Here is a 27538-nt window from a genome sequence, read left to right on the forward strand (position 1 = left end):
GCTTATGAACAAGATAAAAATCGGCAAATCCTTTATTTATGTCAGTATATCACTGCATTTGCCTGAGAGAGGACGCAAAGAGAATCCCTAAACAAATAATACTTTTGCCTCTAAGCAACTGTGTTATGTTATTGTATTATTCAGCTAATTTTCATGTACTTAAAGAACAGTTTTACATACATTTTGCATGCCAATGCCATACTTCCCATATATATTCATTTATTATTGCTATAAAGACAACCGCTGCATTGTTTCCCATATGCACACCGCACACTCATGCATCAGGCTGGAGCCTTGGCTGTCAGGTAGATCTGGCGGCTGCTATGGCATAAAACTTCAACAGTCCTTTGTTTATTTTGGGGTTTTGTTTCTTTTATTATATTGAAATGTATTCTCAAAGTGGAATAACAAATTACCACATCATTTTCATAACCTTTAGCTCACAATAGTCAAAATAGCACCAAGAAAAACAAAGTAGTAACATGAAATAGCTTCATTGATTTGAATATCCCAGGGCTTGGCCGCAATATATATTTCGCACCACTAATATGCATTCAATAAACATACAATAAACAAGCGAGATACATGCCCTCATATCTTTATTTCTTTAGTCACGTCTCTCCGTTTTACCTCAGGGCACGTAAATATCGCTTAATGTGGCCTTTCCCACAATGGAAGGGCTTTTTAATGAGGAAAGCGAAAACATAATGGCATAATAAAAGACATCGCCAAATGATCCTTCATTTGATTTCCATTGCATTAGGTTCATTGACTGGCGTCAGCAGCCAGGCCACTCTGTAAACACATCTTACTGAGTAGTCTGCGGCCATGTGTATGTACTTTGCGTGTGTGTGTGCTGTACGTGGGTTTTGGATGCTGTCTATTTGTGCAAGAACGACTCTGAAACTGGCCACACTAGCGGCATAATATTTGAATAGGTCAAACAAGCTCTTTGTTTCTGTCGGTTGGTAGCTCACTTGTATATATTGTGTGCCTTTGACGCATGTGCCCCATAGTCGTTGAACCAACGGACATGTGTTGCCTGGCAGTTATCAAATCAGTCATCAAACTTGCAATATCAAACGTTAAGTAGCTATCCGGGACTTTAAGAAGATACTTTTTAACAGATCTGTACATAAGAGCACAGATGTCGACTTCACACATTGTTCTCCACAAGTTGTCTGTGAGTACTGTGGTTTATGCTTTTCAAACCATTAATTACGGCTTTCAGGAGGAAAGTGGATCATGGTAGTTCTGAAGAAGAAGGTGTCAGCTGATGACCTCAGGGAAAGATACATATTCAAAACATTAAATTCTCTAGTTAGTGAAAACAGTATAAATTTCTATCACATTATCAAAAACTTCAAGAATTGATATGACTCTTGAAAAATGCCTGTCAAAATGAATGATTAATAAAGCATCGTCTTCAAAAATGAACATAGTTAAAAAGGCATGCAACCTCAACAGAGCACATTTATCTTGGAAAAATGATTACATTTTCAATAAAAAATATTGCCTGTAACTAGTTCATGTGACTTCAGAGAGAACAGAGAGAAGCTTCATGAATCCTTCTTCATGCGTCATGTTTGCAGCCTATCAAATGTTTTACAGGAATACAAGACATTTTCTTAAATAACTAAATATCTTCGTCATGAGCTCACTTCTGTGAGGTCTGGACAGTCGGCCTGTTTTAGGGAGAGATCCTGAACATTCACAAAAGCGACGCAGCTTCCACTGTCTTTCACTTCCACAACGTCCATTTCTCTCTTCCCATCTGAGACTGACTCAACTCCATCCTGAGGAGCAAAGCCCAAGATGCATGGATGATGTTGCTGCAGCATTGCAGGCAGGGCGCTGCTCTTTTCCTGGTGTCCGTTGGGTATGTAGCTGCTCGGTGCAGCGTCTAACGCTGATGTCCATTGACTAGCGGGCTCGTGAGCCACCTTTGGTGGAGTTGGTAAGGGACTGGCATGCAGGACGTAGCTGTCCACGACCGTGCCACTCGATGAATCCTCATTACTGGTACGAGGAGAAGTCTGAATGTTGCTGCTGCTCCCAACACCTTGGCCGTGTCGACTCCTAACCCCAAAACCGTGTCCATCCCTCTGCCGGAGGATCCGCTGGTACAGAATTCTCCAAAAGGTCTCCCTGAACTCCAGCATGTGAAAAGCGTAGATGAAGGGATTCACAACAGAGTTTGCATGGGAGAGGATGATGGCAATGTTCATCACCCATATATGTGCACGGCCGCAGTTGCGACACAGGTAGTTGAAGCAGTTTATGATGTGCAGCGGAAGCCAACACATGGCAAACAAACCCACAATGATTGCCAGCGATTTGGCAGCGTGCACCTCCTTCTGGAGGGTTGATCGAGGGGAACGGGCTGAGGCCATTTCTCCAGGAGAAGGGGCGTGGACAACTTTTGACCCCATCAGCCGGAGCTGGCGCCGAGCGGCCATGAAGATATTGGTGTAGATGACCAGCATTATCGCTAAGGGAACTAGCACGCAGCCGAAAAAATTGAAATAGACCATGTAGTCCATCGTAACCACTTCTTCAAACAGGCACTCTGTCAAGCCTTCAGGGCAGATTTTGCTGCCGACCGCAGCGGTACTGTTCCAACCTGTGTACAAGTAGGGATCATTAATGCGCCGGTTTCATCTTCTCATAACCTCCAAAGGCATTTCTTGAAATGTGAACATGAAAGAATAATAAATAGTAAAATGTCTCATCATGGCAAGTCTTTGTGCACCAATAAGAACAATTTAGCTGTATTGAAGTCAACATAAACACACTACACAGTTATTTTGAAAACTCCTGCAGTAATTGGATGTGTGGGCTTAACAAAAAAAAAAGACCTGTAATGTAATGTAACACATGGTTTGTTTGGAGATGGATTCTCCCAAATCCAGATGTTCTGTATTTTTTTTAAACTGACCATGAGACAAGCATGAAACAAAAGGTGACAACCCCTCTCTTCAGAGAGCTGTGAACATGGTAACAAAGTGCCACATTCATGTTTCCGTACATCTTTGGGTAAGCCGGGGTAAATATTGGCCAAAATAAATCCCTCACCTCTGTTCCAGCCCAGCATCGGTGTCAGGCCGATGCCCACTGAGAGAACCCAGCACAATGTGATGACACACTTTGCCCTCTGGCCCGTCACCAGGCTGTTGTACCTGAAAGGTTTAACAGAGCACATTTATAACGGAAAGCTGGTTGATTTATCTTTGCTAAGTGTGATAGCATCCCTGGAAGTCAAAGTCAATATTTGATGATTTAGAAGAGGATACAATGGTTGTGCACTCAAGCCTAGGCGTGATATTTATTTAATAAGCCACGGCAATAGTGGATGTTTTTACTGGTTGTTAAAAAGTAATATTCTCCAGTACTTTTGTTTGCTAATTACAGACAAACAGTATTTTTTACATGATTTACTGGAGGCTAAAATCTTTATTTTACAATATTAATAGAATGATAATCTGACATGTTATTATATTTAAGTTAGCCTTTTTCATTGTGCTATAGCAACACAACTGACACGAGGAAATAAGAAAAAGCAATCCATTAAAAAAGTCCTTGTTTTGGGCTAATCTTCATTCACTGAATCGATTAATCGATTTAAATTCCTGCGATCCAATCGTCGTCCAAATCGGCATTCCGGACGACATATATCGATTACAAATCGATTGAAATGGTACATAATCTATTGTATCGATACTCGGAAACTGCACATTGGATTTAAGTACAAAAACGGTATGGATGTGTGTTTGTTTTTTAGCACTTTAGACACGTTAAACGTTACTCGATTCAGTCTGCCTGTCTGTGACGTCATCAGTACGCAGCGGCAGCCGCGCGAAACTCAGAACAACAACAAAACACAGCGTGGAGGAGACGACTGCGAGCGAGACATTTACAAACCAACTTATCGATCCAGCGTGTGGAAACATTTTGGCTTTTGCAAACACGGAGGTGTTCTAAATAAGTCGGTCGCTGTTTGTAGAATATGTCGAAGCCAAATAAAAAAACACGGAAACACGACGAATCTTTCCAGCCATCTACTAAGGCGCCGTATGATTAAACAACGCCGACAGTCAGGACCTCTAGCGCTCTGCAGACTCCTCAGGCCTCGACATCACAGTAACAATTGCCAAGTTTACCTGTAAAGACATGCGACCCTACAATGTGGTTGAAAACTTGATTCAAATAAAAGGTTAATACATTTGCAGTTAATTGTTGTTTGCTTGTTAATAATATCCATAATTAATTTAAACCTGATTTCCTTACAAGAAACAACAGGGATCTCAGAAACTTTGCCTGCACTGTCCAGTAAAGTCACTGAATCGAATTGAATCGTTAAAATGAATCGTTACCCCCCTTATAGCCATTGATCCAAGTGACTGAGATTGTTTATGTCCAGCGTGGCAGCGAGTTGGCTATAAGAAGCCCTCTGAAACTGAACTATTAGCTTTACGGTGACGGCCGTGTGAGCACACAAACACACTCAGAAGCCGTTACGCAACTGCTTATGCAAACGCATCACCTGCTGCGGCTTATTCGATGAAATATCCTCTCGTGTAAGGAGTAGAATTTAAATGGTGTTGATTTACAGGGATGAAAATGATCAAAGCCCAAGAGATTTAGTTCCTCCGACAGCACGCAAAACAGTAACCCAATAAAGCCAGAGGAGCCAGATTTACGTCGGCCCACAGACGGCCAGATTAGTATAAAGATCTGATAATTCAATATGTTACACTTTATATGTGCCTCTCACATTTAATGTTCTTACTCACAACCCTCTGACTTCTGTGCGAAACAAAAGAGCATTTAAAAAAACCATGAGAATTAACTGTGTAAAGCAGAAGAAGAACAATTTGAATGAAACCTCCTTCATGAAACAGACCGACGCTGTCAGAGAACCAGAGAGATTTTGGTTAGTCTGAAAAGTCTTGTGGCTTTAAGGGACATCGTGGGAAGCAATGTCTGTTTCAGTCTTCATCACTTATGTGACCTTTTCGTTTCCTCTCACCTGAGCGGGTCCTTGATCGCGATGTAGCGATCCACAGCGATGGCCAGCAGGCTGAAGATGGAGCTCTGGGTGAGTATGAGGACGAAGCAAGCAATGAACAGGCAGCCAAAGAAGTCGGCACAGAAGCCGGTACTGATGTTGGAAGGGAAGAAAACATCACAGGTGATATAAAATACATTCTTTCAAATTACATAAATCATTATTCATAAAGTCACAGACCGAAACCAACCAAAAGCACCATACACCAGGTTTAGGTTAGCATGAGGAAAGTGGAATGAAGGAAACCGGTACCTAATGGTGATAGCAAATGGAATCGCCAGCAGCCCGACAGCAATGTCAGCCACCGCCAGTGACACCACAAAGAAGTTGGTGATGCTCTGCAGGTTGGAGTTGAGGCAGACGGCCCAGCAGACCAGGACGTTCCCAGCCACCGACAGGAAGGCAATCACCAGCTCCAGGCCAATGTAGACCATCTGGTCATGTTTCAGCATGGTTGTTTCTTGCTCTTTTTTTCTGTCTTTGCACTTTCATCCCACAGACTCTGCCGCTTTACTTGTTTTTAGACAAAATAGCTGCCTGCCAAATCGCACTGCTGCGAAGTAACGGAAGAGCGTTAGGATAGCCAAGGCAGGAAGTTCCTACCACAAACAGCTGTGTGACTCAACCTTTCGCTGTCAATCGCGCTCTGGGCCTTCTTCTTTGTCTCCTCAACCGTCTCCGTCTCTTTTGTGTGCGCCGTGGGGAACTTTGCCACGGACAGCAGCAGAATACTGAGGAGGAAGGATCCGGGAGCTCAGCCGGACGGCTGCCAAATTAAGAGCAGTGGTCTGCAGAGGGAAAGCGAGTGAGAACACAATCTCTTTGCCTGTACAAACAGATTGTAGGATACCACACAGGTTAGGAAAAAATCTCCGCAAGACAGGCAGACACCGGGCCGACAGCGGACAGGCCAACAATGTATCTTTTATTTCAGGAAGAGTTTCAGCCCTTTCAGGCACGAATCATCCATCCTTCAAAACCACTAATAGTTATACAAATTTAACCACCCATGAATTTCAATGCCATCGTATGGACATTTTATCACAACCTAGCATGAGTGAAACGTACAGGCCAAGTTCATGTACTACTGCCCAGAGACAGAGAGAGTTCTAACCAAAGCTGCTGCTGACTATATACTTTTTAACCCTGGCAGTTGGAAATAACTGAAATGATCTTTGAACAACAGGTGTTGTGATGTAAGTTTGAGTTCTATGAATGAGAAAAAAAAGGTTGAAAAATGCATTTTTAAAATGAATTTTAATTTTTAAAATCTCAATAAATGCGATATGAGTCAGCCTAATTAACATATGTAATATGCTGCTTAATGCAGGTTCCCTCAGAACACAAGGCACACATGTCCCGTAGTGGGTTGGAACACATAAACATACACACGAAACCGGCTTTGATCTCCGCTGAATGGCGGAGTTGATGTTAAAGGTGAAAGTTATCAACTACAGTGAAAAAACGCTTTGTAAATATGACACAGCTGCTGCGAAGGTCAATACAGTGAGTAACATTTGACCAGATAAGATTCCACAAATTACTCTGGGTTGGAAACTGGGTCACTAGCAATGCTGGGACCATGTGACTAATTTAGGGTGTTTTACAGTCCGTCAGCATTTCTCAGATAAGAGGATTTAACAATCCAATCCTTCATTGAATCAAACGTTTCTCACCACAGTTTTTCTCCTTTTGTGTTAGAAATGTATCCATAGATTAATGTTGAGTTGTGCTCGCTGGTCATGAGGATGCTGAAGATCCTTCTCGCCAATACTCAATATGATGGCCGTATTACTAAGAATTCTCAACCTCTGATGAGCTCTGAAGTGAGTATGAAAACCACACGTATTTGAGGGTAAAGGGGAACACATATTTACCTTTTGCTCTGTTAACAAATGTGAGCTATTAACTCATATAATTCTGTATTATTTCTTGTTAAAAGACATGAACTTTAGTCTGCATACATGGAAATGTCAGTGTGGGAAATTTAAAGAGAAAAAACAACCATTTTGTTTCCTGTTCCTTCCAAACATTGTTCTTTCACTAACACACACACAGAGCTGTAGCTTTACCGGCAGTGATCCTGATTGGCATGCAGTACATTGGAGCGGAGTTCTACTTTTCTTCCATTGTTCTGCTACTGAAACCTTCACAAGCCAAAGGAATTTAAAAACCAGGCTTTATCCAGCGGCTTTGGAAAGCCATAACGAGCCATTGTGTTTTTCATTTAAGATCTAAAAAGGCTGCAAATGTTTCTGAACATGCACAAGAGAAGTCAGTCTTCAAATTTAAAGTACTAAAATCATATTAAATTTCCACTTATAGCTTTCACCTGTCACTGAGTAGAATAGGCTGCGTTATACGGAAGGTTATCGCATGGGGAACCCTGTGGTTTGAACATTTCAGTTTGCGGCTTTGGCAGAAACAGTCTTGTTTGTTATTAGTGGCTGTATGTGATCAGAGGCCTCGAGGAAGTGATAAGAAAAAGTCTGCCTCCTGTCAATCAATGCACCAGCTCACATTCACCAAGCTCCTGTATCACTTCTGGCAAAGGTAGTGTGTCCGTGACTAATGAGGAAAGCTGGGACTGTTATGTGTGCTGATAGCAGGAGCAGATACACATCAGCTGAGCCAATACTGACCAACCAAGACAAGTTATGTGGATGATGTAATGGATGTCGAGTGATGGGGAAAAGGCTTCAGCCGTGATCTCAATGCCAATATCCATTTATCATTAGACAGTCAAAATTACTGCTACTTTAGAATTTTTAATACAGGGAGCCGTTGTGACATTATATAGACTACTTTTAACTTCAACCATCTGATCATCAAGTAATTTCCCATTAGCTCCACATTAAGCTGCTATAAATAAAGTTTAACCAATAACTGAATGTGCCTTTGTTCAATTGATAAAATACAGTGGTTATTTATATTGAAATAAAAAAAAAACACCTGTTAAACTCCTAAAACGGACACCGATTTTAGACATAACACGAACAAGCAGAACATTTCTTACCTTATTGAGGAATTTAAAACAGATGTTTGTCCAGAAGCGTCAGACGGAGAAGAAAAAAACCGCCACCAAGTAGATGCGGTCACGCCAGACAACGCAAAGCAGCGTCAACCCCGCGATCCCGGGTGCGCCGCCTTTTGCTCGCATGGTGCGGTGGAAAGAAGGTGCAAAATGTCACGCTGCAAGCGGACGATACGCGTCCCGCGCCGCCTCTCCCCCTGCGCGCATTTGGGTGTGCGTGTCTGTGTGTGAGCGAGATACGCTGCACGCTGCAGGGGCTGCAGGTTAAGCGTGACGTACGACCGACCGGTGTTTTCCGTGAGAACGAGAGAAAGCCCCCGCTGACTCAACGCGCGCAACCTGCACGTTGTGATTGAGCCGTGCGTAAAAGTGCGGAGGAGGCGTATGGTTTAACTATTCATGCTGCTTAAGTGCTCGACCGTTCAGTTTCTTTTCCAAGCGGAAAACACAAGACCTAAAATTAAATACTAGCAGATTTATACACTTAAAATCATTTTGATTAGTCAATTATATAATTATTCACTGCTTAGGTAATATACTTTTTTTCACTAAATGTAATTATAATGTGAACATTAGGATTTCATCATCTTACTGCAGGATAAGTCTCAAATTGAAAAAATAAAACCAAAGACGTACGTCTATGTAGTTACAAGGAGATTTTATTTAACATTTTTGTGTACAAACAGGCAGCAAATGCCTTCCAAACACGTTTGCCCTCAGATTATGGAATTCCTTTTTACAGTTCTACAAGCAGAACATTGAGTGTTGAACAGGAACACAAGCTCAAAAAATCGAGGAGGGTAAAAAGTAGTTGGTCAGCAAGTCCTCAGTTTTATTTGTTAAGTGTAGAAACAAAACTATCATGTTTAAAAAGGTTAAAGTAGTCCGATTTAGTCATTTAGATGCTGTAGAAGTGGCAGTTGAGGGTCATTTGATAGTATTAACTATTGCATGTGGTAATAACCAGAGTCGTGTACAATAAATGGACGAGATTTGTAACTTTCATTTAGAGCAATATGTTCCATATCTTCAGGCTATTCCACAGAAAAATGTAACCATTTCTACTGTATTTATTTTGAATGTACAGAAGGACTGAGGTTATGGAGGATACATGCAAGTTACACTGACAATCAACAAACCAAAAACAATGCAGATTTTAGAGCAATATAAGACTCTTGTCCTCTACCACACACTGACAGTTTGGTGTGCCAACTCAACCCTCGACGATAACGCGCCAGTGGACGCCACAATAAATAAAACGCAAACCAAATAATGTACTCTCTAGTATAATACATATTATACAACTCCATGGAAAATGATTGGTTTGTGTTGCGTGAACTCACTGAATCTAAATGGATCTAAATCAGATGGCTGAACGATCACAGTGGTCCGTCTGTTGTGCGACACTGCAGAAGTGTTTGCAGTGTCGCACAACAGAGGTTGTGATTCTTGGACAAAACAGTGACAAACATGTTGTAACCTTAACAGGATGTTCAATAAATGGGGACTTAAATTTCCCCAAAGAAAACACACCACATAAAGACCATTTTTCTAACATAATTTTAGCTTTAGGTGATATATCATAAATAAATAGATCCAGTAAACCTTCTCATACTTAACAGGGAAAAATAAATAAATAAGAATAAAAGGCATTAAAGTGGAAATGTTAAGAGCCAAACAAGAAGAGCAAGAAAGTCTGTCTTTTGCCCAATTAAGACTGACGGAGTTTAAATTACAGCATCACAGTCAGATAAAGGTGGCGAGTACAGTACGAGCTAAGACCATGCTTAAGGTTAAGGTCCTGTCTTAGTCTCTCAAAGAGGAAAAGGTGTGTGGCCGTCCTCAGCAAAGGCAACAGGAGACTGAACAACGTTTCGGAAATACCACATGCGGCGAAAACCAAAGAAAAGTGTTGAGGCACGATAGGGTAGAATAGTGTAGGCAACCGGGACCTGTCATAGAGGTGACGGATGGATGGACGGACGGATGGATGGATGGTGGATTCATTCTCTGTCTCACATACGATGGTGAAACATTGTGCGCATGCTACAACAGGCCAAGATTTGTGAAAGCACATAAAAAGGCATGAAGACTTTTAGGATACAATCTCGACAGTGTTATTTCTGGGGTCGATACAGTAATCATTTTTTCAGCCTATATTATCACGTATGTAAGAGTGTAAATTACTTGATATCAAGAGAGTTGATATGGATCCAAAAGGAAAGACTTTAAAATGTGTTATTATTAACATGTACTTGTTTACTGTTAAAGTCGGACACAAGCTCTGATCACATTGTTGAACTGGTTAGTTGTTTAAGGTGTTATACTTGTGACTGATACAGAAAACCAACAAGGATGTTGACCCCTAAAGGATAGTTTCACATCTTTTGTGAACCCGTCCTATTGACCAGAAAAATGACGCGCTGTAATGATGTAAACCAACATTCTCACCAGTTGCCAACATCCCAAAGTTTATGGTGACAAAATGAAAAAATAAAGCAACAACAATAAAACATGCCCGCATGTTAAATCAAGAACACAGAAATTAAAACGTCTATTTTTTTTAATCAACAGAATTTCTGAGATCTTTCCTTTAAACTCCCCATTGAGTTGGAAACCTTTAGGCTTAACGGGAAGAACAAATGCATGAGATTACAAAAAAAGATTACAGGAGAAGATGAAACAAAATAATATTCCTTCATTAAACAAACAAATATGCTCTTCAATGGACATAAATGCAGAGTGCTCTCAGGTTACTTGAATTGTAATACAGTAGTTCTAACATCACATGAGTGCACTTCTGCCGCCACAGATTAAATGTCATGTGTTTGTGAGTGTGTGTGCCCGTATTATGACATTGCATAATGCATACACTGGACATTATGCGCGTGAGACGTTCTGCTGAGGAACACGCGGCGTTAAAAGAGCCGGCGACTTTTCCAACAGCAGCAGCAGCGTACAGTAATGTAACTACAATGTGTGTGTAGCCGTTAATAACAACGTGTAAATGAATAATCGATAGGCCAGATAGAACAGCTGAGTAAATTCTATAAGAACAAGGCTAAATCCTGCTTATTTGCTGCCGGACTTTCAGAATCAAATCGAAACAAAGTTCACGTGGAAAAAGAAACAAATCAATTTCTCCCCCTGGACCTCCCAAAATAAATTACAATAATTGCAACAATGACTATACTGTTTACCAAAAAGAAAGGGAAAAAAAAATACAACTTTAAGATTATGTACACACTGTGTCCGTAAATACAACTGCTTCCTTTTCTCCTAGAAACAAACGATCAAGATATTCATTTGGCAGGATGTTCTATGTTACATTAACAAGCACGTTTTCGTCCGCAAAGGTATGAACACAGACAGTTCCTATGTTAGAAAATATATTGCTTCCTCCATATCCAAGCTGAAGACTACCTTGATACACAAACAACACAAAAAAAAGACAAGTTTTCCTTTAAGGTCTTGAACAACGCGGGCAGTCAGATCGCTTACTGATCACGATGTTCCTTCTCAAATGTTTCGTGGTCCCTTTTCAAGCTGCAGCCTTTTGGGTTTGTTTACGTTGTAAACATGTGACACGCCGGCGTTGGCTTTCTTAACAAAAGCCAGAACCGTGGCAGCTCTGGGTGATTTTAAACCTCTACAAACAGCACGAATGTTTCTTCTCGTCTCCTCCGTAACAATGTTCCGAGGCTACGTAAGACACGGTTAGAACTTCCCACGGCAGGACATGAAGCAACGCTTGAGAGGGATCAGAATATTCTGTCTTGAGAGCTGATGATTGTCCGAAGTAAAACACAAATAGAGGATGGCGCCCAAACTAACAGGTAAGTGGAATTTTGTTGGCGGACTAAATCAACAATCAAGAAAGACGTATTCTGTTCTATTATGGATTGATTTCGACAATTTTCAATGTTCAGACCGGCATGGAGCACGGTGGAGAAGTGCACCCACATCCTCACTGTAGGTGGAACGAATCATATTAAATATCAGGTAACCGTTGCTAGTTACGCCGCCTCCGAGCTTTGAAGACCGATGGCGCCCTCCAGTGTTTGAGGGAGGCAACCAAACGTCAGAAACGATCCTCTCCAGCTGCGTAAGCCTCATGAAATCTGCTAAGTTAATGCAAAAACATATTACTGTAGGCTCACTTTGAGCCGCGGTCCGACTCTGCTGAACTCCTTCATTGTAGAATGTCACGGTTGGCTCTATACTTCAGTGGAGAAAAGGATGCTCTGTCTTTTACTGTCCGGGGTGGGGATCGTCTCAAGCTGGAGGAAATACAGCAACACTTGGACCTGCAATGAAGGCGGAAGAAAAACAGAACAAACACAAATGAAGTTTTGGTTTCTCAAGCTTGCAATTAGCAGAGAGGACGACCTTCTGAAAGCTCAGAGACAAAATGCCAAATGAAGATGTTTATGGTGCACCTGCGCCATGACCTCCAAGGACCAACTGTCCCCCATACTGATGGGTTGGGTGGGGTTAGTGGGGATCTTGCTGTCCTTCTCGGAAGGTCTCAACAAGGTCGGCCCGAACACCGTCGCCAGGTTGTGGAGAGACATCTTGTTGATGCCTTCCTTCTCTGCCACCCTGAGGAGAAAACGACGGCACGATTGAATCAGAAGCGTGGAGCAAACACAGGAAGTGTTACAGTAACGCTGTTGTGCAGCGACTGAGCTGTAGAGAAATATGCCAGTGATTCTAAAGGTCAATACGATAAATTGATTCATCAATAAATACATTGCAAATGAAGCTACTCATTTTACCCCTAGCATCTACTGTCAAACAACAGTTTTGCCAATATAAAGTTCGTTCCCTTCTTGTGACTCTAATGCTCCCAAGTTTTAAAATTTGGACACAACATTTATCTGGATTTATAAACATATGTGCATGGTGCAGTTGACTGCACCTTGTTGTTGCGTATGCATCAGTTTCATTTGTTCTGTCTATGTGGGCATTCCTATTTACATATCACGCAATCATGCGAGTATTTACCTCTTCAGGTGATCCAAGAGGAAGAGGAACGTGACCAGGTTGGGCTCAGGCAGCGACAGAAGTAAGTTTAACATACAGCTTTCTTTGGCAACACTATCCGACAGGGCTGCACAGAAGGAAGGGAGATTTTACACATACTACAAATATACAAGGACCTTTACCTGAAGCAGACATGAACAATGGTAATTGGCTATATTTGAGAACGCCAACACCCCCTGACTTACTGATGCCGCCCGCGAAACTGGGGTAGAGGTCATCGGTAAAGAGCGGTTCTGGCAGCTCTCGGAAGTACAGCTTCAAGGTCCCAGCGATGGCGTTGACGTCCATCTCGCTCATCATCACTGACACATCTTTATGATCTACAGGAGGGATCAGATTGATTGGGTGCTGGTCAATAAATCTTCCGACGGCGGGACGTGTCACCGTACCCAATGTATGGAGACGAAGGGCAATACTCACTGGTGTCAAAGGCGGTCTTCAAGGCCTGGATGTCAGTGGCCACTCCTGACACTCTGTAGATGCCCACCTCCTCCATACCCCTCCTTTCGATTTCCTCCAGGCACTGCCGCACGATGTAGGGCACCTTGGAGCGCTCTCTCCTGGATGGAGACAAACGTCAATGATCAATAACAGGTTTGTATTCGGTGAAATGCTGAACAGCATCAATGGTGAACAAACAACCAGGCGTTTTGACTATTGAGAAAAAAGACAAAATGAACACAGCTGTGTTTTGCATTGTGATGACTACTTGAGGGTTATTCCTCCGGCTCTGCTTGTGTTTCTGTTTAAAATTATCTATTTTCAGCACTATTTTTTTTCTGGCAATTCTAGGTGACCTGCTAGTTATCTCTAAGCCCCGTTGGCGTCACTCAACAGCAGCAACAATGGCCACAAACAGAGCACATTTAGGCTTCTACTACATAACCCGCCGCCACCCCTCCCCAACTTTAACTCCCTCCTTACTTCTGCTAAATATTCCAACAAATCAAATATCAAACTTAGTTTGAAAATATTTAAGTGTCAAGTCACTAAGTCTCATCAGTGGCAGGCTGACACGAAGACAGGCATGTTTTAATAGTAATTAGAAAATGTTAATGTTTGAAAATGTGATTACAATACCCACTAGACTCCCACACTTAAAAGATGGCCTAAAACAATGTGACTCCAAATGAACTGTCTACAGAAAGCCTGGTGCGGTCCAGGGATGAGAATGAGTCACTTGGCAGTCTGCACAAGAGAGTGTAGGTGGGTTGGTAATGCTGATGAAAAAGAGCCACGGCCTCGGGACAAGCATCCATCTGAGTGAAGATGGCAGTTAGGCAAACAGGGGGGATAGCTTGAACATTTGTGTCACACAAAGAAACGAAAAATGCTGAGAAGAAGAGGAGGCCCAGAATCGAGCCCTGGGGAATGCCATTAACAAATATGAATGGGCCCTAACACACAGATTTATGCAAAGATAACCCATTGGGGTTAAACATATACAGGTGATGGGATGATTACTTCCAATGACGTAGGCTCCTTGTGTTGAAATGTCAACTCACTTGGTCACTGCGGAGATCTTGATACCAAACACGCCCATGGGTTTCCGTGAGGGCATCCTCTTCAGACTGAACTCTCGGCTGGTGAACTTCATGGAAAGTTTAACCTCGATCTGACCCAGGAAAAAAGGGCTTAAAGTTACAACCACGTTTACAAGCACTGACCTCCCTCTGCAATGGCTTTTCGGTGATCTTGAGGAAATCTTGCCATGTTAAAACCAGACGGTAACAGACCAGCACGGTCTGCTACCATAACATAAATGTAAGGCAGCACTGGAGTCACATAACAGTAGAATAATAAAACTAGATCACTAGCAAATTTGCAAACTTTTTGAATGAGTGTTGAGGAAAGAGTACAATCAATGTACTCACCCCGTTCATGGGAATAACTGTCCTCTGCCAGTCTTTGCCTTGGAGAGTCGGAGGGTCAAGCTGATGGAGACAACACAGGAGGACAATACATGGGACCGTATGTACATAGAGGACAATTTCATTTGAACTAAAGATGTGTCACATAAGAGCCATACAGATGATCCCTATAGATAATCATTATCGATCTACCAGTTTTAAATGAAAACAACTCAGTTGGTCTACAATCAGGCTTAAGATTTTACTATTACTTCAAATTTCTACATTGTTGCATTGGAAAATGAACACTCCTTACACTACTACCCATGGGTTTGTCTGTTATATATGCCCAACATTGGACATTTAGGAGATTTAAAGGCCACAGACTTCTAATGTTTATTTTCTTTTTATAAGATAAAAGGTAGGGCGGCACGGTGGCGTGGTGGTTAGCACTGTCGCCTCACAGCAAGAAGGTCCTGGGTTCGATTCCGCCCAGTGGCCTTTCTGTGTGGAGTCTGCATGTTCTCCCCGTGTCTGCGTGGGTTCTCTCCGGGTTCTCCGGCTTCCTCCCACAGTCCAAAGACATGCTCGGGGGATCGGGTTAATTGGGGACTTTAAATTGCCCGTAGTTGTGTGAATGTGAGTGTGATTGGTTGTGTGTCTCTGTGTTGCCCTGCGATTGGCTGGCGACCAATCCAGGGTGTACCCTGTCTATCGCCCGAAGTTGGCTGGGATGGACTCCAGCCCCCCCGCGACCCTGTGTGCAGGATAAGCGGTTTGACAATGGATGGATGGAAGATAAAAGGTAACATACAATTATCATTGCTTCAAAAGTGCCAATTTTCCACCCTGTTTTCAACGGTGGCTCTGTCGTGTGATATATTGCTTTATTGTATTATTATGAAGGTGATAAACAAATCTAACTTCTTTAAAGAGACTAAATTCACACAAAAACGTTCAGATCTGAAGAGACACACCCACCATCTGGGGCACTAACATCTGAGTACACACTCAGATCCAATACAACTAAATAAACACACACGCAGTATACTGTTGGTTGTTTATCTAAGCCTCTTGTGGTTGTGTGCAAAGCTGGATCATGTTTAGTACAACCCAATCTTTCACTGCAGAGAGTCCTCTCCAGAGCTGTTAATCTAGAAGTACATTCCATGAGAAAACAGCAAAGCTCCTTTTTGGATATTTGATTGAAAAAAAATGTGGAAAGAAATTACTTTTCATCATCCACAGCTTTCCACACGTTTAACGAGGCTTGTGCTGCTGAACAACATGTACAACTATATTGTTTTTAACACGTAAAAACGTTTTTATAGCACTGTCAGATGAAAAAAAGGAAGGAATAGTTCAGGACAAGTGTTACAAAATGAATGAGATATGCTTTTTAGGTAAATGAAAATGTTTTAAAAAGTATATGACCAAAAATAGAATTTGGCTCTTTTTACTGTATGGTACGATTTTTCTTCTCTATTGTTTAGTGGGGAATAACTAACCTTCTCTTCTCTGTTTGCGTGGTTACAAACCCTAAGCTTACATTTCATCGGGTACATGTCAATCATACCATAAAGGTGGTCATTTATTTACCAACAATATGATGGTATTTTTGGCTTCCAGCCCCTCCGGCAAGTTAACAATTATATTATTCTATTATAAACATTTATGTGGTTGGTAAACCACTTAAACTGAAAAGTTATGTGTGGGGGGAAAAAAAGCCACTGTGGCTTCTACTGAGGACGTGAGCGTCTGTCTCCTGCTCTGGATTTATGTAAATCCTACTTAGCAACTTTCTCACCACTCTGGGTGGGTTTGTTTCCAATGACATCATCTGTCAAGATGTGGTCCTGTCGTAGAATTACTAAAGGAACCACTAGGTGGAGCGTGGGACTGTACTTCACAGATGGCAGAGGATACAATCTACTCAAAATGAATTCTGATAATATAACATGAAACTGATTCTGCATTCTACGACTAGTTGATTTCAATATCACATGTATAAAAAGGGCCTGTCATTAGTGTCTAGTGGGTTTTTATGTTTTGTAAAGACAAACAGCTGCCCTGCTGCGGGAGGAGGAGTAAGAAATGTTTGTGGAGGGAGTAAATCAAACACTTGTTTTTCAGACAAAATCTCTCCATCTGTCTGTATCACTTTCTCCTTTGAATCGTTGCTTTCTCTTTGTTGATCGGTTGAGCGACACGCGGCGTTATCCTTTAGGCTGCCGTCGTCTTGGCAACTCAATCACCTGCCATCTAGACCGGCTACAGTAACTCGGTTGTTCTATTTTGAGGATTTCATCAGGATTTTAGGCACTTGCATTGCACTAGTGTTGATGTCATTTCCCGCACATGCAGGATGGCATTGCTGTTAATCAATAGCCGTCGTAGGCTTTGGACTGTGAGCAATGCCTTATAGAGCTTATCCTGGCAGCACAGTGACAGCTCAGTGGCATTCAAACAAATTAAAGCTTCGGGTCATCAAAACGTCCTCCGCCCACAGCACATTAGGGAAATTCATCTAATCGGCTATTTTTACATCGTGCTCAGTTTTAGTGGCTCACTGAGCAACGATATGGATTTTGGGCTCCGTGGCAGCGATGGTGACATAACCGCGTATTGGTAAGGAGTCATGTTGGGTCTGCTGAAAGTGTGTGTGTGTGTGTGTGGGGGGGGGGGGGGGCTGACGTCATGTCATACCGGGATCTGTCCTTTCCCCATGATGCGGTCTGCGCTCTCTCCGTCCTCTTTGTTCTGCCTGGTCTTGTTGTAGCACTTCTCATAGCAGAGCAGCCTCAGGGTCTGAGAGCCCTCCAGCTCAATCTCAAACTCCTTCGGGGGAGGAAAAAAAAAATGAAAATGGTTCCAGCGGGATTATATTTCATTTGACTACAATAACAACAGAGAGCCAAACCATTCTGCAGCCGCCTTACATCTTAGTTCATACATCCCACCACGCAGCTGACCAAGAGTCCATGTGATTTTGCACGGGGGCACTCTGCATATGTTTTGCACATCAGTCTGAGGCCGCCACACTGTGTTGGTTCACTTAGCATTTAGAGAGACGTGAGTCATCACCAGCAGCTCCTCATTAGCTGATATTATTTCCACTTTGCTGAGCAAAATCATCAAAGAGTCTTTGGGTCCGGGATGTAAAAAAAAGAAGAATTGTGCCGCGGATGATCCGACCCACTGACTGTGTCTCAAAGCTTCCCTCCACACTGCTGACCTCCGACATCCAGCTGTGACCATGAATGCAGTTGTGTTTGCGCACGTACGGCCGCTGGCCGGCATACAGTGTGCACACGTTACGGCCTACTCCGAGACTGATTACAGGACCAGATGTGAGACACATGACAGGAAGCACAAACTGTACCAAGAACATTTGCAGGAGTACAAATGCCGTTGTTAACTTTAGAAGGCCTTCTGATGCAAACCATGCCGTATATTTCAGCATTGACTCGTCAACACATATTATACATTAAGAATCTGCAGAGACATTTTGTTCCAACTGGAACATGTTGCTGTTATTGTGCCAGTTTCTCACCTCGTTCCACTTGGGTTCAGTGGTGTATCGATACACTCTCGTCTTGGCTTTACTTGAAAAGAACCCGAAGGAATCCACCTCCAATGTGCAGTAGAGATCTGGCAGACAAAGGAGTGAAAATCTGACTTTAATAGCGCTTCTGAATTGTTCTTTGCGGATGCATGACAGCACCAATTGAACTGACTAAATGTTAGACATTCTCGCCAGAAAGCAAATTAGAAACAAGTTTCGTTTAATTTGTCCAAATGATTTGCAACTGAGCAAATGACTTATAACTTCCCAAAAATCAAACCTCAATTTAAGTAGTTAAAATTAAGGAATGAACCCAAACTAAAATAACAGACTGTAAAACCACTGCTCTTTTGTCAAGTTAAAGTTGAGCTTTTCCCCTGATTACATGTATTTTCTGTTGTGTGCATGAAGGCTAAAGGAGCGTGACTCACTCAAGCTCTGTTTGAGGCCGGAGGCAGAGTGGACGATTACATTCAGGAACCCGTGGAGACCGGGGGATTCATCCTCTGGAAAAACAGTCACGGAAGAGAAGAAGACAGCGAGAGGGGATTATAACAGCATGCAGATCTCTGTCTGTTTTGAAGCCTAATCAGAAAGAAAGGGATAAAAAAAAGGCTAAAACCTCTGTGCGCTTTTAATCTCCATCTGAATCACAACTATCATTAATCAAAATAATTTATTTTCAGAGCAATTCTGGTATTCCACACAATAAATGTATTCAGAAACCATAAAAATAAATTATCATGTAGAATGTGAATTGAAAGGAGAAAAGACTACAATAATGTAGTAGTAGTATAAAGTTATTATGAAACATGATCTTATAAGTCACTAGTGTTTAATAATGATCATTATGACGCAGCATGTACGTTTCTGGTTGTTAATCACTATAATTATACCGTCCTATAAGCAGATCATAATGCATTACAGGTATGTTTAGAATAGTATGTTTCATAGAAAGAGCAAACCCAACTTTAAAAGCACTTTACCTTCTTTGTTGATGCTAAGTGGAATGTGGTGGACAGTCTGCAGCTTGACGCAGGAGTTGGTCAACATTTGCAGCTCCACAGACGTCAAGGAGGACGTTTTCAAACCTCGAGGGAAGAAAAAATAAGCACAGACTGTCAATGACGTCGTATATTAGCCTCTCCACCTCCTTCTCTAAGTTGCTTCTGTGAATGTATCCACATTTAGCCGCAGCATCTCGTGTGAAGTTTCTTGAACGCCGTTTGTAGCACACAAGAAGACATCGTCTGCCAGGACGCTTTACGCAACACTTACATTTCTTCTGCTGCTCCTTCATTAACTCCCTCCACTCTGCACGTTCATAGTCGGACGAAATCAGGAAACTGTAACCCTGAACACAAACACACATATGGCTGTTATTACTGTAATGATAAATGTGGGGAGACAATGTATTGATTGTTTTCAAGTTAGCTTTGACAACTGGAATCAGGGTTGCCACCTTGCCGCTCTTGTTGTACACCCTGATGGGAAGGCTCGGAGACGTCAACAGGAGCAGCGACTCCTGTTCGGTCAGCTTCTTCCTGAGACGGTCGATGACCTTTGAACTCTTGTTGCCTCTCTGAAATCACACAGGTCAAATTGTTTGACTGCGTGACTTGATTTCATGCGTTACGTCCATCAACTAACAGACTATTTTCTTAGTTTTTGAACAGATTTGTGCAAAACAAGCGTTTGTCCACACTACCTTCTCTCTCTGAATCTCACAGCGGAGGTGTGAGATCTTGACCTTTATGGCGTCGAGCTCTTCGTCGGGGACCTGGGGGATGGTGAGGGGCTCGGTCTCCTCGGGGCCCTGGAAGGTCAGCTCAGTCAGGGGAATGTACCACTTACTGTCATACTGCTGGTTTTTACTGCAGTGCGAGGAGGAGAGGGGATGGACGTGAAGGAGGAGTGGATTGATAAAGATGGAGATGAATGGTAGAGGGGGGGGGGCAGGAGAAAAAAAATGGTTTTATTTGGCAGCGATTGCAAAAACATTACTAGGAACTGTGTTCACGCTCAGTGTATTTAAAAATATACTTAAAATCGATATTTCAGAAATATATATTTAATTTAATGTCTTGAAATGAATAGAGGTCAGTGTGTTTAAAAAGATCTCATGAAAAGAGGGATTATTTTTTCAGTAGAATGAAATTAATTTCAAATTGTAATGAGATATTTAATTCATCTTCAAACTATTATAATGTTGGTAATAAAATGTGTTTTGACACTACAGCTGCTAAGACAAAAAAACTGTCATTTGCAACGTTTCTTACCCTCCGATTTGTTTCTTCAGCTTGGCGCAGAGCAGCAGATCGGTGAAGAGGAAAACGTGCCGCAACTTCCTGGCTCCCTCCACTAGTTCCACCATGAAACTGTCCCTCAGAAGCTGGCGGCTCTGTGACGACGGCGAGATGCTTGGTCAGTAACACTGTTACACCTCGTGGACAGAAAACCAGTAGTTTGCCGAGCCCTTATATATCGGTGCTGTATCCCAAAGCTGTATTCTTTCTCCTCTCTTTTACCAGCAAGACAAAGAACAGAGTGGAGGTGAGGAGGGAGCCAGAGAGACTGGATTTAAGCGTCCCTCGCTGCGCCATCATCAAAAATATCCGTTTTACCTAATCATCCGTGACAAAGCTTGTGTGCAACCTACTAATGTTCATTAAAAATGAACCAAATCATTACCTCAAAAGTGTGGAGGGTCCTGCATTCATTTGCATTCATTACAGTAATCACCTGGGAAATGCTTTTGTCATACTCGGGCATGATAATCCAGGTTGGAGAGGAGGAATGAACGAGCTAAAGGCAGACCGGGAACCGCTGATGTCAGACTATGTAATGAGATGTGTAGTACTGTCCTTTGCCAAGAGGGGACAGTGATGTCATTTTACAAGTAAAACAACACATTTGGACTCGGAGCAATAACATGGTGCAGAGAAATGCCAAACCACAACTTTGTAGTAAAAGAGCCACCTTCAGCTCCAAACCCTTATTTTATAGGATGCAGAGTATAAACTGTTTACTGTAAAAATGTAATGACACTACAAATAAATCTATTAAAATCTTCGTAGGCAACAGGGCAGAGTGGGAAAATGGCCACGTAAATACACAATATGGTAGTTTTTTGCCGTCTTTGTAGATAAATACATTTTCAAAAGTCAAAAACGCGTGAAATGCAAAAAAGTCTCTGCTTCATTCAGATGAATCTAAAGAAGGTTCTGAGCAGATTCCCCCCTCGTTGACTTGGACTTCTATCTATTTGAGCTGATATTTTGTTTCAATTAAAAATGCTTCCACTATTCACGTCCGTGTTGTTCCCCCGTCTAGCCCACCTTACATCAGCTTTCTCGGCAGCAAGCTATGACATCACACACGTTCAGAACCAATCACATCCACCTCGCCTCCATCACGACCTCACAGCGGCAGAAACACACGGGAGTTGAGCCGATGCTCGTGTGGTTCACGTGCTTACAAAACCTGACTGAACATCTGCTGGCCAAGGAGAGCGGCGTGTGAACGCCTGCGCGCGATGGCACAGAGACAGAGAGCGAGCCGGAGAGCGCATCAGAAAGGGAAAAATGGTTTTCTTACTGTACTGATATCGAACCACGTGAAAGATCCGCTGCAGTGTTGTATTGTCAAGCTGCTTCTTTCTGCACATGCGAGCACACATGAAGATGCTGCAGCAGATCTCAAAATAAGAATCTAACAAAAGCCTAGTTATGCTAATGAATGCATAATGAAGTCCTCCGTGATGATGACGCATGAGAGGATTTAGCTTTTGTCAGTTTTGTGATCGTGCATTTGAAATTTAAAGGGCATTTAATCCATTGCCAGAAGCTAGAGCAGCTCTGTTGGGAACGTCTGTTTTTACCTGAACAAATCAAAAATGCCATTAAAAAACTCTTCATAAAAAGGTTTCGACTCCAAGTGATTGGGTTATGAACATACATGTTTGAAACAGTAACTACCCGGAAAAAACCCAATTATGGTTATTGTCATTTTAGAGGCACACTTGCTGAGTGCCCGGCGTTTCCTTTGTTTAATCAAGGTTCATAGTTTGTAATCTGATGAATTTCTAAATGTGCTGAGCTGTGCTACTGGGGCAAAATAAATCCTTAACAAACCAGCTGTCTCAGCGCATCAGATGACATTTTCTCGATATTAAAACAGCCAGTAGGAGAAATGTGACTTTCTCTATTTCTCATAACAGCTGACCTGCACCGATGTGCGAGAAGAGCAACGTGAGGCGGATCGAGCTGACAGCAAAGAACTCAGATTAAATATTGACCATCTCTTGAAGGAGCCTCGCTGAGAGCATGTGCCCGAGTAATGGCATGGATTTGCAAAAAAAGATCCATGTGTATTTTTAGAAGACACGCTTGAAGGGGTTTCTCTGCGCTCGTGTGTTTCGCTGCCGTGTACAATGTGTGTAAAACAGTATGTGTGTGGGGGGACTAGTTTCTGTTGTGAGAGAGTGAAACGCCGACATACAGACAAAAGTGGTTGGGCATTTCTTCAACACGCACGCACGCACGCACACGCGCACACACACACACGCACACGCGCGCACACACACACACACACACACACACACACACACACACACACACACACACACACACACACACACACACACATCAGGAGCGCAGGTTTCCCACAGGAAGACAAAGCGGCGCGAGGAGGTGAATTGAGATTTAGGCAGCATCATCATTTGCATTTTAATTAAGCAGCGTCTGTGTGCGCCCTCCCTCTTACGGCCGGGCCGTGGCCTCTGGGGGCCACTTGTGCTGCTCTGCCGCCGCATGCCTCCACTAAGCAAACCACATGTTACTCACTGCTGTGTACACAGTGAGAGTGACACTTCAGCGCTCCGTGAATACAGTTAATTTAAGGTCAGAATATTAATGAGTTTTGGCCTCTTTCCCATCTTACTATTTACCTTTTATAAATTAATATACCGTAGCATCACTGAATTCAATCATACACTATTTTGGCGGACGCAATCACATTATTTCAAGCTTCATCCTCTTCACTAAATCCAAGACTTCCTCTTCTGAACTTTTCCCGGTAATGACAATCGTTTGAAGCGTGTTAAATGTTGCAGCTCTGTGGTTGAAAAGTGGACAAAAACCTCAGGCATATTATATACTCTAAGGTACGAAATAACGAGCTCCATTGATTTCCATCCGCTGCTTTCATGTATCCACGATTAATATTTGATGACTGGTGTGGAGGTCTGGATGGACTGGGATGGAACTGGGGCCTGCGGGGATGCAGGGAATGTGTGTGTGTCAAAAGACAAACAAGGGAATAAAGGGAGGGAGTGAATGGAACAGAGAGCAGGAATGTGTGTGTGTGTGCGTGTGTGTGCGTGTGTGTGTGCGCGTGAGTGAGAGAGAGAGAGAGGGCGGGCTAATGACCGCACTTTGAGCAGAAGGAGGAGCCGTCACAGCCTTTTTCCCTCGTTCGCTCGCGCCCGCCATTTATGAATAATTAACTCGGAATCTTCCAGTGGCAGCGGCCCGACGGCTCATTACAAGGCATTACGTACGGGAGCGTCACGCAAGCCATCAATCAAGAGGCGTCCATCCAAGGGCGTCAACTCATCTCCGGGGATGACAGAGACAGCTGGGGCTAGGTTGTGTGTGTGTGTGTGTGTGTGTGTGTGTGTGTGTGCGCACGTTTGCGTTAGGGGAGGTGGGGAGATGGGAAGCCACAAGAGGGACAGAGCGCAAACACAGAGTCCTCCTCAGCGAGGCGACCCTGGTGGGACCATATAAGGGCATTGGCTCTGCTTTGGGCTGCAGATTGGCGGCTCCTGTACACTCATTTGGCACAGACTTTTGTGGTTATTCAGAGGGCGGAGTCATGACATCATCATCATCATCATCAGAGCTGGAAAGAGTTGAGCTGATGATAAAAATGACTGTCGCCCAGGTCTTTACAAGGACCTGTTTGTAGAAAAGGGATCGCCGTCTTTGAGTCAAGGGCGCCGTCGGTATTAAGCAGATTTGGATGCATCATTGTTTTTTCCATTTCATATTCATGATTTCAGAGATGCATTAGGAGAAAAACGTTTTAAGCCATAACCCCTTTCCCGTCACCTTTTCTAGTAAAGACAAATGAATGTTTTTAGCCTCAGTACATCAGTACGTAGGTAACGCGTCACTCTGCCCGTCAATAAGGTGTGAAACTAAGCAGGAGAACGCGACTGGACTCAAGTCGTCGGATGCCGATGTAAATCTCACCTCTCCCTTCTTGACAGTCATCGACTGCCGCCGGGGCGTGGTCTCCTCGTTGATGCTGGACAGGAAGTTCTGGGAGATCCGCAGGGCGTCCTGCAGAAGCGGGTGGTCCGGGTGGCTGGTGGGCGTGTGTTTGAGCAAGTCCTGGAGTACAGCGGTAGATGTAGAAATATTATATGATTTGGTTTGATTTAGGGTTCCGTTGACCAATATAGGCAATGTATTTAGGATTTTTGGTTCTGTGATTTTAGCTTTGTGCTCCAGTGCTCCCTCTTACTTACATGGAGAACCAATGTGCTGCGAGTCACTCGGTCCACTGGTTTATACAGCAACGCTGTACACGAGAGAGGAGAGAATTACTACCAAATGTTTTATATACATAATTGAATAGGTATCGATTGATTGATTAAAAACTAGCATGATGTGGCTGACCTTCTAAAGAGTTCTTGGCTGTCTGGTCCTTCGAGTCCTTTGGGCTTCTCACCTTCAGGTTCTGTTTGGAGACACATTTAAGTGGAGGAAAGAAATCTTTAAAAAAAAAGAGCTCAATACAGTCAGTCCAGATGAAAACATAGTGAGGTTATTATCGTGGCTCAAGCACTGAGGTCATATATTTTCAAATTAATTATGCCATCCTCAGCAGCATTTCCCCTCACCATCTTGCTCAGACGGCTCGGAGTCATGCATCATTACTTTGGCCATTAACAACCGTCGATGATGAATCCCCCATCATGCATGTAGACACCAGCCTCAAGTCTGACTGCTAAAACATAGATGGAGACTGATGTTGCTCCTTCACAAAATGAAGACAGCACATGTACAATAAAAGACATAACCAGGGGTGTACTTTTGCTTCCTACTAATATAAATACTTTGGTTGAATAAATTCTCTTTTAAAGTACGTCAATACTAATGGGAATGAAACACTTCTTTTTAAAGGTTGCATCGGAGCACATTTCTGTAGCTGTAATATCTCGTTCACAGTTCACTTAAATCCAGGGTCAAATCTGCAACATCAGCTCCAAAAGATTTGAAGCATGGATAAGTGTTTTAAATTCAAGTGTGCCTGTAATAAAATACGTTGATAAAACTGTTGGAATGTGTTCAGGGAAAATATAAATATACAAATGTGTAACGCTGCTTACATACAAACTGTTAAGGATAAAAATGGCTGCATTTCTATCCAATATTTAGCACAACATGAAAAATTAAATGAAGGGACGTGCGAAAGCGCTGTGGGGGAATAGTGGGAGAGCTTCTTGCAAGTACATCAGGGAGAAAACTGTTAAGCAGCTCTAAGAACAGCTTCGTTATAATAACACATCATTTAACACTCTGCCCCAGGACAGTTATCCTCGTTGTCATTGTTGTATGACACTGCCTCTCGCTTACACACCGTCCTTATATATCTATATATAGATATACGTAAAGACAACGTGTTTCATGTTACCATAATAGTCAGAACCACAGCACCCACACTAGAGATGTACGATGCTTGATAACGTTCAGTACCACAGAACAATAAGAGCGCTGTAGTAGTTAGTGGTGAACACTATCTGCACCTCGGAGGAACACAAGTTGTACATAAACAGGAAAAGTGTAGAGAATGAGAATTATGGGACTAGAAAAAGTGATTTAGTGTGATAGTTATTATAGTGTGAAGTATCTATATTTGATAGAGCATTGCTCAACACACACAAAAAAGAACAACTTGTGAAACACGACTGAATGATTTACTGCTACAAAGGAGGTTTGCACGGAGGTAAAAAGATGTAGTGACAGAGATCAAAGATTCAACTCCTGCAACAGAGGTGGGAGCTGAAGCACTAACAATTAAGACTTTCCTGCTAATCTACAGTACTACAAAAAAAACAACAACATATTTTTCATCCCTGTCGTTATGCGTTCTTTTCATCTGTCCTTCTTACCTCAGAGATTTCAGCAAACTGTGTGTTGGCCTGGCAGCACTTCTCCGCTGTCTCCACTGCCAGCTCGTAGTTGTCCACGAATGCTCGGTAGACTCCAAGCTGGCTGGCCTGATGGAGAGAGACAGAGATGGGAACATATTAAGACACATCGAAACGTTTGGAAGAGATGGTTTGTGTTTTTGGCCCATTTACATGTGAAAAACAAATGAAGGAAACACATTAGAGGCACAACAACAACCAGACACGGAGCGTGATCATACGGTACCTTTTACCTGAACTGTCCCATTTTAGGAAATATAATTATGAAATCGCTGGAACTAAACCATTAAGTCACTTTCCTGACGTTCTGTCAGTTTGAAAACAACGTTACAAACGCACAAATCTTCCCCGTAGACTTCATAGAGTCCACCTAAAGCATCTCTGTGTTACTTTTAAAATGCCACATTGCGTCGGTGAAATGTCGAATCTGATATTTAATCCAGTCAGACTGTCAATGACTCGCAGACAATCGAACAAAACAGCCGACAGAGAACGCGGTCACAACAACGGCGTGTAACCACGGTGCAGCCGGGCCCCGTTGCCCCGGCAACCAGCAAGACCAGCGCCGTGCAAGGGTGAGTAATTAATGATTGGTGTAACAGAGGCTGTGAAAGCGCTGGATGGCGGAACAAAACTCCAGCAAACGCTGCGATCCATCTCGACGGCGAACAAAAGGACAAAATCCATTCTCTCAAACAAAAGCCAAAGGAGGAACCAGTACAGTGGGGATGTGCAACAAATACAGTACACACAC

The 27538-nt window shown here is 42.7% G+C and overlaps 2 protein-coding genes across 3 annotated transcripts in view; both read right to left on the reverse strand.

Moving 5' to 3' along the window:
• Positions 1-346: 346 nt before the first annotated feature.
• On the reverse strand, positions 347-8456 carry adora2ab (adenosine A2a receptor b). 2 transcript variants are annotated; one of them, XM_078087932.1, is made up of 6 exons: positions 8085-8407; positions 5695-5856; positions 5321-5621; positions 5030-5161; positions 3076-3179; positions 347-2623 (listed from the first exon to the last, which is right to left on the reverse strand). In XM_078087932.1, the coding sequence occupies exons 3-6, from the start codon at positions 5518-5520 to the stop codon at positions 1650-1652; spliced, it is 1410 nt and encodes a 469-aa protein (XP_077944058.1). In that variant the 5' UTR covers positions 5521-5621; positions 5695-5856; positions 8085-8407; the 3' UTR covers positions 347-1649. The 2 variants fall into 2 exon arrangements, with proteins under 2 accessions (XP_077944058.1, XP_040054015.2); XM_040198081.2 differs by having other exon boundaries at positions 5321-5856; positions 8085-8456.
• Positions 8457-8738: 282 nt separating this feature from the next.
• Positions 8739-27538, reverse strand: part of bcr (BCR activator of RhoGEF and GTPase) — a 61805-nt gene continuing 43005 nt past the window's right edge. The window contains exons 5-23 of the mRNA XM_040198076.2: positions 26746-26853; positions 25250-25310; positions 25099-25151; positions 24821-24961; positions 20843-20964; positions 20272-20437; positions 20026-20145; positions 19842-19917; positions 19550-19654; positions 18995-19069; positions 18552-18649; positions 17705-17836; positions 15023-15082; positions 14654-14763; positions 13569-13708; positions 13334-13468; positions 13110-13215; positions 12542-12704; positions 8739-12409 (exon numbers count right to left, since the gene is read on the reverse strand). Of these exons, the coding sequence (XP_040054010.1) occupies positions 12320-12409; positions 12542-12704; positions 13110-13215; positions 13334-13468; positions 13569-13708; positions 14654-14763; positions 15023-15082; positions 17705-17836; positions 18552-18649; positions 18995-19069; positions 19550-19654; positions 19842-19917; positions 20026-20145; positions 20272-20437; positions 20843-20964; positions 24821-24961; positions 25099-25151; positions 25250-25310; positions 26746-26853 (2061 nt within the window). The 3' untranslated portion in view covers positions 8739-12319. The remainder of the gene's footprint in view (positions 12410-12541; positions 12705-13109; positions 13216-13333; positions 13469-13568; positions 13709-14653; positions 14764-15022; positions 15083-17704; positions 17837-18551; positions 18650-18994; positions 19070-19549; positions 19655-19841; positions 19918-20025; positions 20146-20271; positions 20438-20842; positions 20965-24820; positions 24962-25098; positions 25152-25249; positions 25311-26745; positions 26854-27538) is intronic.

This window comes from Gasterosteus aculeatus, chromosome 14 (assembly GCF_964276395.1).
Source record: "Gasterosteus aculeatus chromosome 14, fGasAcu3.hap1.1, whole genome shotgun sequence".
NCBI classification, from domain to species: domain Eukaryota; kingdom Metazoa; phylum Chordata; class Actinopteri; order Perciformes; family Gasterosteidae; genus Gasterosteus; species Gasterosteus aculeatus.